The sequence below is a fragment of the Astyanax mexicanus genome, chromosome 1 (genome assembly GCF_023375975.1).
Source record: "Astyanax mexicanus isolate ESR-SI-001 chromosome 1, AstMex3_surface, whole genome shotgun sequence".
In the NCBI taxonomy this organism is placed as follows: domain Eukaryota; kingdom Metazoa; phylum Chordata; class Actinopteri; order Characiformes; family Acestrorhamphidae; genus Astyanax; species Astyanax mexicanus.
Window position 1 is genome coordinate 254764 of NC_064408.1, and position 14121 is coordinate 268884.

Below are 14121 nucleotides of genomic sequence, written 5' to 3' on the forward strand. Positions count from 1 at the left end.
CAGAGGGCAGTAAAGCTTGAAGATCAAAATGAAAGTGAAATGTTTAGTCTGCAGGGTTATTCAGGAGGTGTTGAGGTGAGCAGCAGTCTTCTGACTTTCTCTCTCTTATTTTCTTCTTTTCTGTAAATTCTCTTTAATGATGTGCATTTTTTTCTGATTTCTGAATGCTCAAGAGACTAAGGATTAACTAAAGAGAGAAATAATCTTCAAAACATAATAAGTTTAACTAAATAGTACCTACTAAAAACTGTTCATGTAACCAGGAAAAAACATTGAAATTTTGTTTTGTTTTTTTTACATGTCAGGGTTCTGTAGAGAACAGCTGATCTCATTTTGGTTTTTCAGAAGACAACACCAGTGAGGATGTCTGAAGTTCAGTCTGGAGATCAGCCCGGAACACAGTCTGGAGATCAGACCAGAGATCAGTCTGGAGATCAGACCGGAGATCAGACCAGAGATCAGTCTGAAGATCAGTCTGAAGATCAAACCAGAGATCAGTCTGGAGATCAGACCGGAGATCAGACCAGAGATCAGTCTGGAGATCAGACCGGAGATCAGACCAGAGATCAGTCTGGAGATCAGCCCGGATGTCAGACCGGAGATCAGACCAGAGATCAGTCTGGAGATCAGCCCGGAACACAGTCTGGAGATCAGACTGGAGATCAGACTGGAGATCAGACTGTAATTCAGTCTAGATCTCGGCCCGGAGGTCAGGTCACTTTCCTGTATTTATGAAGTAATTCCTGCAGATTCATGCAAAATAAACTAATCATAGAATAATTCAAATATTCTGTTGTTAATTTGACTCTTAATCTCACAGACAGTAAAGAAAATGAACGAAGGGAAGCTGGTAAAAAAAAGTATAAGACACTATTTCCGAAAAAAGCACGGAGGAAAACAGGTGAGATGTTTGAAGCATTTAAAGATTTATCAGTGTAAACTTAGACCTTTTTTTCCTTCAGAAATGATACAGAAAAGTTTATGGTCTTATTGCTTTACTGCTGCTCTACAGTGTTCCTTCTTATAGACTTTATTAAATGCGCTCTTGTTATAATCTTCTTACAGATTCCAAAAGATTTTATCATACAATCCACCCCAGAACTTGGCCCCGTGTTCAGTCGGGATTTCAGTTTAAAGTTCCCAAAGTTCAACACAAAGATCAGCCCAGAGGTGAGTACTGATGTGATATAGTGAGTTATAGATTAGAGAGTAATATTTAAACTGATTCAGTGATTCAATGGCAGAATTTTATCTTAAGACAGATATGATGTGAGTTGTGTTCAGTGAGGTTGTATCACGTGTTTTTTCAGCTCCTCAGGGATAAATATGATGTGATTTCTGTTGTAGAAGAACTGAAGTACTGTTCTGTATTGATGGGAAACACTCTGAACCTTCATCAGGACTTTATTAAAAGTCTTTCTGAAAGAGTTCCTGGTCTGAAGGAGACGTCGGTGGAGGAGTGTGATGCAGTTCTGGTTTTCTGTCCGGTGGTTTCTCGAGCTGGTACTGATATTTCAGCAGCTCTGCAGAAACTCTATGCTTACAAAGGTAACCGTTTCACTTCACAGTAGAAACTGCAAAACTGTCATGGTAGCCGGTACAGGCACTAGCTGGCCTAATTAATCTCAGAAGAAGCCTTCTTTCTCCTTGCATTGGTAGCACCTAGCATCTACATACAATAGATATAACAGTAGCGCTGTTCTAGATAAAAGAGGGAATTTAAATGATGAATATAGATGGAACGATCAGTGTTTTGGTGCCGATTTCAATCGCTGATTATCTTTCAGCTTGATTGGTTGAACACTGATACTGATCTTGGGCAGGGTCAAGTGAGACTTTAATGCCACACAGATGCCAGGCAGACTTGGTACAGATTCCCCTAATTACGGCCATGTGTAAACAAACACTGTGAATTTAAGCTGAATTTAATCCTCCTTTTGCAGAAATAACAGCCTCTAAAATCTTCCTATAGCTTCCAATCAGAGTCTGGCTTCTGGTTGAAGGTATTTTAGGTCATTCTTCTTTACAAAACATCTCCAGTTCAGACAGGTTTGATGGTTTCTGAGCGTGAACAGCCTGCTTTAAATCACACCACAGATTTTCAAACGTGTCTGCTGATGTTGACTGGAATTCATGCAACCCTCAACTTTAAGATTCCCAGTACTTGCACTGGTCCCACAGCCCCACAGCATGATGGAACCGGCACTAATTTTACTGCGGGGAGCAGTAAAGTGTTTGTGTTGGAATACTGTAATCTTTTTCCTCCATGCGTAAATAACCACCCGCCAAATAACTCAGTTTTAGCTTCATCAGTCCACAGAACCTTGTTCCAAAATGAAGCTGCTCCTCCAAATGTGCTTTAGCTTTAGCATACCTGAAACAACTCTGTTTGTGGCGCAGAAAAGGCTTCTTCTGCATTTCTCTCCCACACAGCCTCTTCTCATGTAAAGTGCGCTAAATAGTGAATAGTGAACGATGCACAGTTGTAGGTGTTTGAAGCTCTGTGGGTCTGTAGGTTGACAATGACAGTTCTCAACATCCTTCTCTTCTGATTATCTGAGATTTTTCTTGTTCCTAACTAGAACTGTTCCTGTGGTTCTTCCAATTTCTCACTCTTTTCCTCACAGTGGAAACTGCAGCTGATATCTCTGAGATTTTAGCCTTTTATATCCTTCCTCTAAATCATGATGTTGTACAATCTTTGTTTATTGAACCCACAACATTTTTATTGATAGATCAGTTCTCTAACGGGTCGCTGAGCCACCACACATTATCATATCTGATATATATTTGCTTTCTTCTTGTTCTAAAAAACATTTATATTTGTATCTTTTTATATTTTGCTACAGAATCCAAGCCTACAGTTCTGGTGATTCTCCATCAAACACTTAACCCAGAGTTAACAGCACCAGACAGCAGCAGTAGTGTGAACAGAGAGAATACTCTCACTGTGGACTGTCTGTTCCAAGAGGATAAAGGATTACTGAGATGCTACAGGAACCAGGAAGCTCTGGATAAAGTCACACAGTGGATCAGACCTCTGGTACTGAATCTGTTTAGATCTTCTGACCATTTTCTAGACGTAGAACACAATGTTCAACTAATTAATTTTCACTAGTTAAGACCACATTAATCGTTACAACAATTTTTAACTAACGTCTCAATTCATTATTATTTACAATATGCTTAAGCATGTTGTAGATCAGTCTGTAGATCAGATGGTAGATCAGACCAGACCTCAGCCTGGAGATCAGCCCAGAGATCAGTCTGGAGCTCGGCCCGGAGGTCAGGTCACTTTCCTGTATTTATAAAGTAATTCCTGCAGATTCATGAACAATAAAACTGATCATTGAATAATTCAATAATTATATTGTTAATTTGAGTCTTAATCTCACAGACAGTAAAGAAAATGAAGGAAGTGAAAATGGTAAAAAAAAACATAAGAAACATAAAGAGTGGGGAACGGAGCTGAAAGGAGCACTTGTGAAAACAGGTGAGATGTTTGAAATATTTTATATTATTTAATATTAATATATTAAATGTATTTATTTAATATTTAAACTGATTTAGTGGTTCAATGGCAGAATGTTATCCCAATATAGATATAGGAGCGAAAACATAGGGTGGAAAATGGAGCATGTTTTTTAAACCGTAGCATAGTTTTGTGTGGAAGTTTTGCTTGTTAGAAAACTTTTTCTCAGTAAACATTTTTAAACAAGTGGTTATTGCTACGCATCAACCTTACTCAATCAGCTAGGACCAACTGCCTACAACAAATCTAAAAATCTTTACAAATGGAAAATTTCCGCACATATTAAGGTCAGGACAGATGGCTGTAAAGGCTCTGTTTGTGCTAGTCAAACAAGTTAATTCCCTGCTTACCTGTTCTACTGTACTTGGCCTCCTGTCAAGCCTTAAGATAAAGAAGTGCTGCATTCTTATGCACTTTTTCTTACTGGATGTCTAAATGTCATTGAAACACATGGATTATATGGAAGAGGTGGACATTGTTGTAAATATGTGTGCAGTCATTGCAAAGCTGCCCTGTAATGCCCTGCCCTTTAAGAGAAAAATGGCGAGGCAAGGCTTGTGACATTCAGAAAAAGTGGAAAGGGGCAAAGTTTAAAGAACTGGTTAAAATTATCTACAAAAAAGCAACAAATTTCTTGAATCCTATGTTTGGGGATATAAAGGACACTGCTGTCACAAGAAGACCATTGAAGGCACCCAGTATGGGCAAAGACCTGAAAAGGTTTATGACAGGTGTGGTGCCTGAGAACAGCCTTAAAAAAGGACTAAAACAAGTTCACAAGAAAAGGAAACACTCCCTGCCAAAATTAGCAACAGCTTCAGTGCATTTACAAAACCATGTTTCTAGTGCAACAAGGAACACAGTGTAGATTTGTGAAAAGCTAAAGAGCAGCCATCATCAAGGAAAGCTCAACTTTCATATGCAAGGCCATATGAGTAAAAGCTATAAGGAGAAGCTCAGTTGCAATGTGTGCTCATCAATGCATCCAACATTATTGCATATGAAGCACAAAGTGAAGCATGTTCCCACTAAAAAGGTCATAGAGGAAGAAGAAGCGCAATCAGTCACCAGTGGATTTATAAGTGCTGAGACAGAGGCAAGTGAATGTCCTGAAAAAAAAACAGTTCTGACTGCATTTTGGCCATCATACCTGTTTGTATTAAGACCAGGAAGGGCAGCAAGGTGACGAAAATCTATGTTATTCTGTACCCTGTGAGCTCTGCAAGTTTATGGGCTATGGAGCCTAGGCAGGTAATCAGCAGTGTGGACAATGGACCTTATGCAGTGCAAACCATGTTGGCCTAGGTGGTCAATGGGCCTCTTAGAGGAGATACTGCTGTAGACAAGTGAGGTGATCGAATCCTAGTGACATCAAATTGAATATCAGTTGCTATGCTGGATGACCTGTGGAAACAGCAGTTCCGTTGTGACTTTCCTGAATGTGATCAAGAGGAACAGCTGGACATTGTCAAAAGAAGATCACCAGTTCATTAATCTTGTCTCACAGTCAGCAAAAGTGGTGGATGGGCATTACAGCATTAAAAGATTAAAGCAATTAACATGCCTAAAAACAAACATGTTGCAGAACAGTGTGCTCTTCACCTTAAAAGGAAATTTATGAAGAACAAGTGCTTTCATTCAGAAAACAGCGCATTTATGAGCGACAGCTTTGGTCAAACCCAATCTGTATTTTCATTGGTAAACCGTGCATTGCCCCACTAAAGATGGTATCAATCCATGCATAGAACTTACTGCAGTCACTATGACAAGAAGGATGGATGCTATGCTGAAGAGGAAACTGCAGTTAAAGCTTGAAGATTCAGTTTTTTGGACAGACACTACTGTAGTCCTAAAGCACATTAATCACGATAATAACGGTTTTAGAGTTTTCTAGCAAACTGTGTATCGTCCATCCTAAAGGTTTTAGAGGTATCCCAGTGGAGATATGTCAGCAGTGACCAGACTTCCTGAAAGGAAAAGAGAGTGAGTGGCCAGAGAAACCAAAATACCCTGAAGAAAAGGAGACACTGGGGACTTGTCCTGTCTGCCAAAGAAGAAGCAGATCCTATGCCGCTTTTTATTGAATATTTATCTTTATGGAACAAGCTGAAGAAGGCCAGTAGAATGGATCTTCAAAATTAGTAATGTTCTATTTGAGCTGTTGCAGAAGAAGAAAACTCTAAACTGGATGTGGATGAAGATCAGCGCAAGCATCTGCTGAACAAAAAAATATGGATGTAAGGACCAACCTGGAGAAAAGCAAACTAGCTGTAGATTGTCTACAGTGGAGGAAATAAGTATTTGATCCCCACTGACTCTGTTATCAGACAGAAAAAGATTTTCACACACTTCAGGAGTAATTTTGGCCCACTCCTCTCTGCAGATAATCTCCAAATCTTTGGAAACATGAAGCTTTCTCTCTATAGATTTTTAATGGGATTGAGGTCAGGAGACTGGCTAGGCCATTCCATGACCTTGATAGGCTTCTTATGGAGCCACTGCTTTGTTTACTTGGCTTTATGTCTTGGGTTGTTGTCGTGCTGGAAGACCCATCTTCAGTGCCCTGGTGGAGAAAATGGTGTTGTAACCCAGTATTTTGTGATACATGGCACTGTTCATCTTCCTGTTGAGGTGGTGAAGTTGGCCTGTGCTACCCCAAAACAATACTTCCACCATGCTTGAAGGTTGGGATGGTGTTCTTAGGGTCATATTCTGTGTTTTTCTTTCTCCAAACATGTCGAGTTAAGTTGAGGCCAGAGATCTTAATTTCGGTCTTGTCTGACCACAGCACCTTCTCTTCTTCCAGACTTTCTCTGAGTCAAAATTATGTTTGTTGGCTAAATTGAGGATGGCCTAGATGTGAGCCTTCTTGAGCAGAGGAACCTTGCGTGCACTGCATGTTTTTAAACCATTACATCTCATTGTATTACCAATGTTGAGATTGTTATACAGCTCCACCCGTGTAGTTGAAGCACTCGCACCTGACCACTTGTTGGTGCTGTCTCTTACACCAGGATTTTTTCAGAAGGAAGACTTGTATGTTTGGTGATGATGGAAACAAGTTCAGTATAGGGCAGACTTGTTCTGGAAAAGGTGGATGGAAAGATTTCTTACTACTGATGCAAGAACACCAAAAGTGGGGACGTGTAAAGCGCAACTTTAGTTTTGGAGACCTTGTTCTCCTCGTGGACCAATCAGCACCTCATAACACATGGATGATGGGCAAAATCATCCAAGTGTTTCCTGGTCAACATGGGCTCATTCGCAAAGTAAGCAATAAAACCAAGAATAACGTGCTAGACAGACCTGTCAGCAAGATCTGTCTGCTGCTGAAGACATCATAGTCATCAGTAACTTGGCTCCATAGTATTTTAGTTTATAGTTGTTATATGACTTGGGATAAAAATGAGGGGCCAAAAGAAGGACTGCCTTTAATGTATATGTTGTTTTGTATTTGTTTTTTGATTTCTTTGGTTTAACACATTTCCTTTGTGGTTAGTTTCATTATTGGGGTAATTGTATCTTGTCTTTTTAATAAAGGCTAGCTTGGACCAACTGCCTACAATAGATATGATGTGAGTTGTGTTCAGTGAGGTTGTATCACGTGTTTTTTCAGCTCCTCAGGGATAAATATGATGTGATTTCTGTTGTAGAAGAACTGAAGTACTGTTCTGTGTTGATGGGAAAAACTCTGAACTCTCATCAGGACTTTATTAAAAGTCTTTCTGAAAGAGTTCCTGGTCTGAAGGAGACGTCGATGGAGGAGTGTGATGCTGTTCTGGTTTTCTGTCCGATAGTTTCTGGTGCTGATACTGAAATTTCAGCAGCGCTGCAGAAACTCGACGATCAGACAGGTACCTGTTTGTGAAATCGGTATAGTGTTTACTTCAGGTTGAGAGTGAAAGGAGAATGGGGCCGTGGTAGCTCAGTGGTTAGAGCTAGGGCTGAGAATTAAGTCCCTAAAATAGTATCATAATATTTCAGCGTATTTATGCAATAACGATATTCTGGACATGGCCAAACATTGGATTAACAAAAATATTTTAGGAAAACATTGCTGCAACAAAATGAATATTATTGTTTATTTGGAGATATTGTAGCAATATAAAACAATATGATATGGCACAACCCTAATTAAAAGTTTCACCAGATAACGTAACAGAAGATACTAATAATGCTCTCCATATATCCAGGACTTTTGTAAAATAAATGATAATGGACAGATATAATCTGTCTCTAGTAGATATTATTTAATGGGAAAGGAGAACAGTGTGAATTTTCCTTTTTATACAAACTGAAAAAAATTATAACCTAATGATCCATATGGTCTTGCAATAGTGATAAACAAATATTTTACCAATATTATTGTGTACGATATGATATAATATTATGGCGACTCTGCAATTATTATTATTATGCAAACTCAGCCCAGCCTTCCATTTGTTATATGTGGAATAAAAATGTATTTTTTGGTTTCTTATGGCTACTGCGTCTGCGCACATCTCCACAGTGAGGGGGATGCTGACACTGCTTCACTCTCTGCACAAAGAGCAAGCTAATCAGCTGTTTTTGCTGAAGGGTGGGACTTTGGAACGTGTCCTGAAATGGGCATCATGATTACCGTTACAAGATAAATCCCATTTATTCAGCAATCAGTGGCTGGTCTCATTGTTTAATTAAATGCATTGTGGTGAGATTTTAAGTGATCAACCAACACAAAGTAGAGCATGGTTTTCAAAGTTTTAATTAAATAAAAATCTGATAACAATTCAGCCCCCTATAATCAATATTTAGTAGAGCCACCTGCAGAAAAGTATGTGGTACCAAGGAGGTATCAGGTATCAGGTATTAAACCCACAAGCTCCACCGGTGCTCTAAACCAGCTCTGAGCCGCCACACATTATCATATCTTATATATTTGCTTTCTTCTTGTTTTAGCAAACATTTATATTTGTATATTTTTATATGTTGCTACAGAATTAAAGCCTACAGTTCTGGTGATTCTCCATCACACACTTAACCCAGAGTTCTTCGTAACAGACAGCAGCAGGAGTGTGAACAGAGTGAATACTCTCACTGTGGACTGTCTGTTCCAAGAGGATAAAGGATTACTGAGATGCGACAGGAACCAGGAAGCTCTGGATAAAGTCACACAGTGGATCAAACCTCTGGTACTGAATCTGGGAATAGTGTAGCATATAAGGATGTATTTTACATATTTCAGATCTTCAGATCATTTTCTAGACGTAGAACACAATGTTCTGCAGATTTAAGGATCTGATCTAAATGGCCTGTTAAGTATCTAAGATAAAATAATTTACAAAATTAAAAAAGACATTTGTTAAATTTTAGCAGTATTTTTTTTTACAGTAAGGGTACATTAATGAACAGTACTTACGATAGACTGTCTCAGCTAATTAATTCTAATAAATTTTAAATAGTTAAGACAATATTAATCATTACAACAATCTTTAACTGACATCTTGTTTTATTATTATTTACAGCATTCTTAAGCATTCAAATGTAATAATATTTTATAAAATCTTAATTTGTGTCAATTAATAATAGATCAGTCTTTTATCAATGTATGTCACTGTCGTAATTACTGTTAATTGTAATCCTTATTTAAGTGTTTGAGTAATTGTTAAATTTTCAGAGGAATAAATAAACATTTATTTAATCTTCCAGCAGGTACAGAACAGACTGAAGGAACAGAATGAAGGTGAGAGACGCCTCCTTTAACCTCATGCAGGCTTTTCTACATTCCGACAATTCCTCACAATCTAACTAATCATCACCTAAAACCAGTTCTGCAGGTCCACCAGTTCCCGCCAGAACTTCCCTCTATTAATAATGAAAACCTGCAGAACATGTAGTTATTCAGACTAAAACTGACCATAGAATTCAGCAGGATTAATAATAATACATCGCATTCCAAATTATTATGCAAATGATCTTTTCCCTGATTTTCCTAAATGGTCGATGCAAATGACACTCAGTATAATAAAAGTTATCACTCGTTAGAGTATAAATTGAATTTTATTGAACAAACCGTCGGATGATAACAGTACATTCTTCAAAAATAAAAATAAATAAAAATGCACTGTTCCAAATTATTATGCCAAGCAGAATGTTAAACATTTTATAAGTTGAAAAGAACTGAAAATGGTCATTTGTTGAATTTGCAGCATTAGGAGGCTTTTACTGAAATCATGAAGATGACTTTACTCCAGAAGCCACAGTTCTTCTTTTAGTACCATGAAAGAAAATGTTCAGTCAGAAACTCTATATACTTTACAGAGGTCATTTTCACACCTTCAGGGACCCTAAAGGGGCTACCAGCTCTATCTCCATGATTCTGACCTAAAACATGACTCCGCCCCGACTACTCCAACCATCTGGACCATCCAGGGTTGCAGGACACTCATCAGTAAACAGGACCATTTTGAAATGAGTCTTTATGTATGTCTGGATTCACAGCAAGCCTTTAAAGCATCTACACCTGGAGGTTTGCGGGACTCCAGAGGCAGCAGCAGCTTTAAATACCTGTTTGCTCTCTTAATCAGATGAACTTGCCTGCAGAAACTTTCCTCATTTTGACTTTATCTGCAGGAACCCATCTGTGCTCTGAATCAGCCACAAATCTCCTCACAGTACGATGATCACGCTTAGGTTTTCGTGAATAATGTTTTCATACCTTGTCCAAGGCAGCAGAGAGATACTTTTTCTTTCCCATGTTGCTTGAAACCTGTGGCCTGCTTAATAATGTGGAACATCCTTCTTAATTGAGATCACCTGGCAAACTAATTATTACAGGTGTCTGAGATTGATTTCAGTGATTTAAAGAGCACAGACACACGATACCATCCATGAGTTTAATTGAGAAACAAAACAAAAATTATTTTAATGACACTTAAATCCAATTTGCATAATAATTTGAAACGCGGTGTAATAACAATAATTCTGTTATTAATCAGAGTCTGAATCTTACAGATTATACTCAACGGGAACAAGTAAATGAAGAAGACGATGGTAAAAGGAAATCTAGGGAAAAAGAACTGAAAGAAGCACTGGGAAGAAAAGGTGAGATGTTTAAATTAACAAAATCCTGTGCGATTAATTGCCTTAGTCTTAATTTAATGGGTTAATAGAGTAAATTCAGCTGTGTGTAATTTAATCTCAGTATAAATACAGCTGTTCTGTGAAGATCTCAGTGGTTTATTAGTGAACACTAGTGAACAAACAGCATCATGAAGAACCAAGAAAGAACTCAGCAGACAGATCAGAGATAAAGTTAAAGTTAAAGTTTAAAGCAGGGTTACATTATAAAAACATCTCCCAAACTTTAATCATCCCAATCAGCTCTGTTCCATCAATCCATCATCCAAAAACCTGAACCTGAAACAGTTATTCTACTAAAACTGATTATACAAACCAACCAAGACATGAACCAACCATCCACCCAAACTAACAGATCCAGCAAGGAGAGCACTGATCAGAGAACAGCCGAGACCCATGATCACTCTGGAGGAGCTGCAGAGATCCACAGATCAGGTGGATCAGGACAATCTGTTCACAGGACAACTATAAATCCTGCTCTCCACAAATTGTTGGATGGATGCCTGTTCTAAAATGCAAGTCGTGTTGTGGACTTTTATTATGACACAGTATGCAGCTTTATTATTCCGCCAAGGGGCTCTGCGGATGCCCGCCTCATGTTGTTAGCCTGTTCATGTAGCTATATCTCTTTGTTCAGCCCTACTGTCTTGAGGTAGTATACAAGCCAGGCCCAGAAATGTGTCTGTGCCACAGCACCCACTACTCAACCAGGCCTGCATGCCACGATCATATTATCTATGCCTAGCTCAGTGTGACTGATCAGCGCCTCTGTAGCATCAAGGTTCACATCGAACATGACGCACAATTGCAACACCTTACGAGAGTTATTCTAGATGGCTGGCCGCAGCACATGTATAACTTGTGCCTGGACATACATGAGTTCTGTTCAAGCAAAGATGAACTCAGCATACAAAACGGCATACCGTTTAAGGGTCAGGCAGTTGTCATGCCTAAGTCCTCCTTCCTTTCTAAAATGTTGGACTTAATTCACTCTACACATACAGGCAAGCTCAGGAAACACTCTACTGACCATGCATTGCACCCGCCGTCATTGACAAGCTTCACTACAGGAAACAGATTGCCTAGCGCACATACGACAGGTCTGCACATGATCTATCCAAACTTGCTATCAGAAACCCAGTGAGAAAGAGGCCCTTGCAGGGCTGTTTCCTCTGGCGAAATCTAGTGGACTTGCGGAATAGCTGAACACACATCTGTAGGTGAGGAGCCCAAGCTGGCCCCAAACACCAACAACAAACTGTCAGTATTGCCTGGGTTTAAACTGGTTAAAGCAATAATCTTGCAATATTTCACCAACCTGTAACACAAATGAAAAGGAAAACCATTGTTGAAAGAAAGACATAAGAAGTGCTGTTTGAAGGAACACAGCAAGCATGTGGAAGAAGGTACTGTAATGTAAAAAAAATTTGCAAACCACTGTATTCTCTCACTAAGGGTACAGAATGTGTTTAAGGACGTTTTATTGTCCTCCACTGAAGATTTGCAATCCATAGACCAGCTCTGTTACATCTTACAGATTTTTACACAACTTGCAAGTGTATGGATGAATGTCTACATAATGACTGAGTCGGTGTGTGTGTGTGTTGTGTGTGTGTGTTCCTCTATTAGGCACTGTCTTCGTTTGTAAGATAAAGCCTGTGTGGATAATAAAAGATGAGGACAAGGAGAACCCGGCCGAAACATCTGCAGAAACCTCTCAGATCCAGAGTGAACAGCAGGAGACAGATGGAGATACTGTCGAAGACAAATACGATTGGCCCACAATTCAGAGTTTGACTCATAAACATTGTAAAAGTGTCCCTAAATTTAAAAGAAAAATAGAGCGAGGCAGAGATCAGAGGAACTACCTGAAGCTGGAGGACAAGAGGGGTGGGACGGAGGGACAGGAGGAGGACATGGTTATGATGGTCATCCCAGAACTAGAGCATGTCACGTGGGTTCCGAAGTCTAAGGTAGAGAATATGGTCAGAGCACAGGTAACAGAGGACCAGCAGCCTCAGTTTCTCTATCGCTTATTTAATTAGAGATGATGTGCACAGGTAAACAGGAGGTAGAAACAGACATTACTGGTCTGGGATCCAGGTGGAGGGGTGGGGAGATGAGGTGAGGTTGAAATAACTCTGGTTTAGACTGTTTATACTCTAAACAGTTTATACCGGTATAATCCTGGTGCGATTGCTCTGTTGGTGCGATTCATTATAGTAAGTGTAAAAACTGTTTTAACCATTAAATACCTTTCTAAAGGGGAATGCATAAATAGAATATACACCAAAGGCATTTAAACGTGCCAAAATCAGGATGTTTACTAGTGTAGCTGTAGGGAGCTCTGACTTTGGTGGATTGCTATTGTAACGGTGCAGCTACCTGGACGTGTCCAACAAACTCTTCTCAGCAGAGGAAACTGAGCTGCTGGTTGACGCTGTGAAGGAGCTCCAGCAGCTCATTTACGGGAACAGCAATGTTATTTTATTTACTATTCTGTTTATTGTTGATGTAAAAGTTGGGTTTGTGCTGCTGTGTGTTCATGTGTGTGTAATAAGTGGGGTTGTACGCTCGGCTCGGCACGGCGTCTGTGTTACCGAGATAGCGATGAACGTCTGACTGTTGGCGTCTGTCTAGGTTGTATTCAGTCAGTGGAGCTCCTGTGTTTTCTGTTACCAAGATAATATATCTGTTACACAACAGATTATATATTTACTCACTTTTGTTTCCTGCTTTGAAAAAAAAATGAAATTTGTGACAAAATTTGTGAAATTCTGAGAATGTGGATAAACCGGTATGTCGACTTTGAAACATTGTGTTTAATTATGTAAAATCTATATTTTGTTATTATATTCTGATATATTTTCTTGATTGTGAAATGTGTAATTGCACTACATTTGATATTTTATTGTCATTATATCTGTGGCATAAAATTATTTTTAAATGAAAAATAATTAATATTGTTTATTGCAGTGATTCCTGCAGCAGTGTAATGTGATTTTAAACACAGTTACCTTTATGAGTCTAATGGCACTGATGTGAAGGAAAACCAGGAGTAAAATGTATGTGTGTTAATTTATTGCTTGTTTTTTTTTTAAACTAGAGGACCTAAACTACACTTATAAACACATTATAAAGAGGAGAATCCTGATGATTATGATTATCTTTTAACACTTAACTGATCTGTAGAATTGTCTTTTTTATCTCTTCATCAGTTCCAATAATCTATAGTCAGATTAAATCTATAATTAGACATGATGCTAAAGAGCAAATTGCTGATCGTAATTGGGTTTAGATATTGTTTATAAATGATGTCAGTAATCTGCGGCTTCTGTAACTTTTACTAAATTAAATAAAGTGAATTTTATGCTGTAATTTTTACATTTATAATTGATGGAATAATCTGTAATAATCTGTAAACAACATTAAATAAATTCAGTAAATTTAAACATCACACTGAAACCTGT

At 38.6% G+C, this 14121-nt stretch overlaps 1 protein-coding gene across 1 annotated transcript; it reads left to right on the forward strand.

Annotated features, from left to right (window-relative positions):
- Window positions 1-1339: 1339 nt before the first annotated feature.
- On the forward strand, window positions 1340-13359 carry LOC103032325 (uncharacterized). The gene is made up of 6 exons (XM_049483826.1): window positions 1340-1548; window positions 2850-3043; window positions 9224-9254; window positions 10526-10615; window positions 12281-12671; window positions 12712-13359. Exons 1-6 carry the CDS (start codon window positions 1374-1376, stop codon window positions 12713-12715), a joined length of 885 nt encoding a protein of 294 aa, XP_049339783.1. The 5' UTR covers window positions 1340-1373; the 3' UTR covers window positions 12716-13359.
- The last annotated feature ends 762 nt before the right edge of the window (window positions 13360-14121 follow it).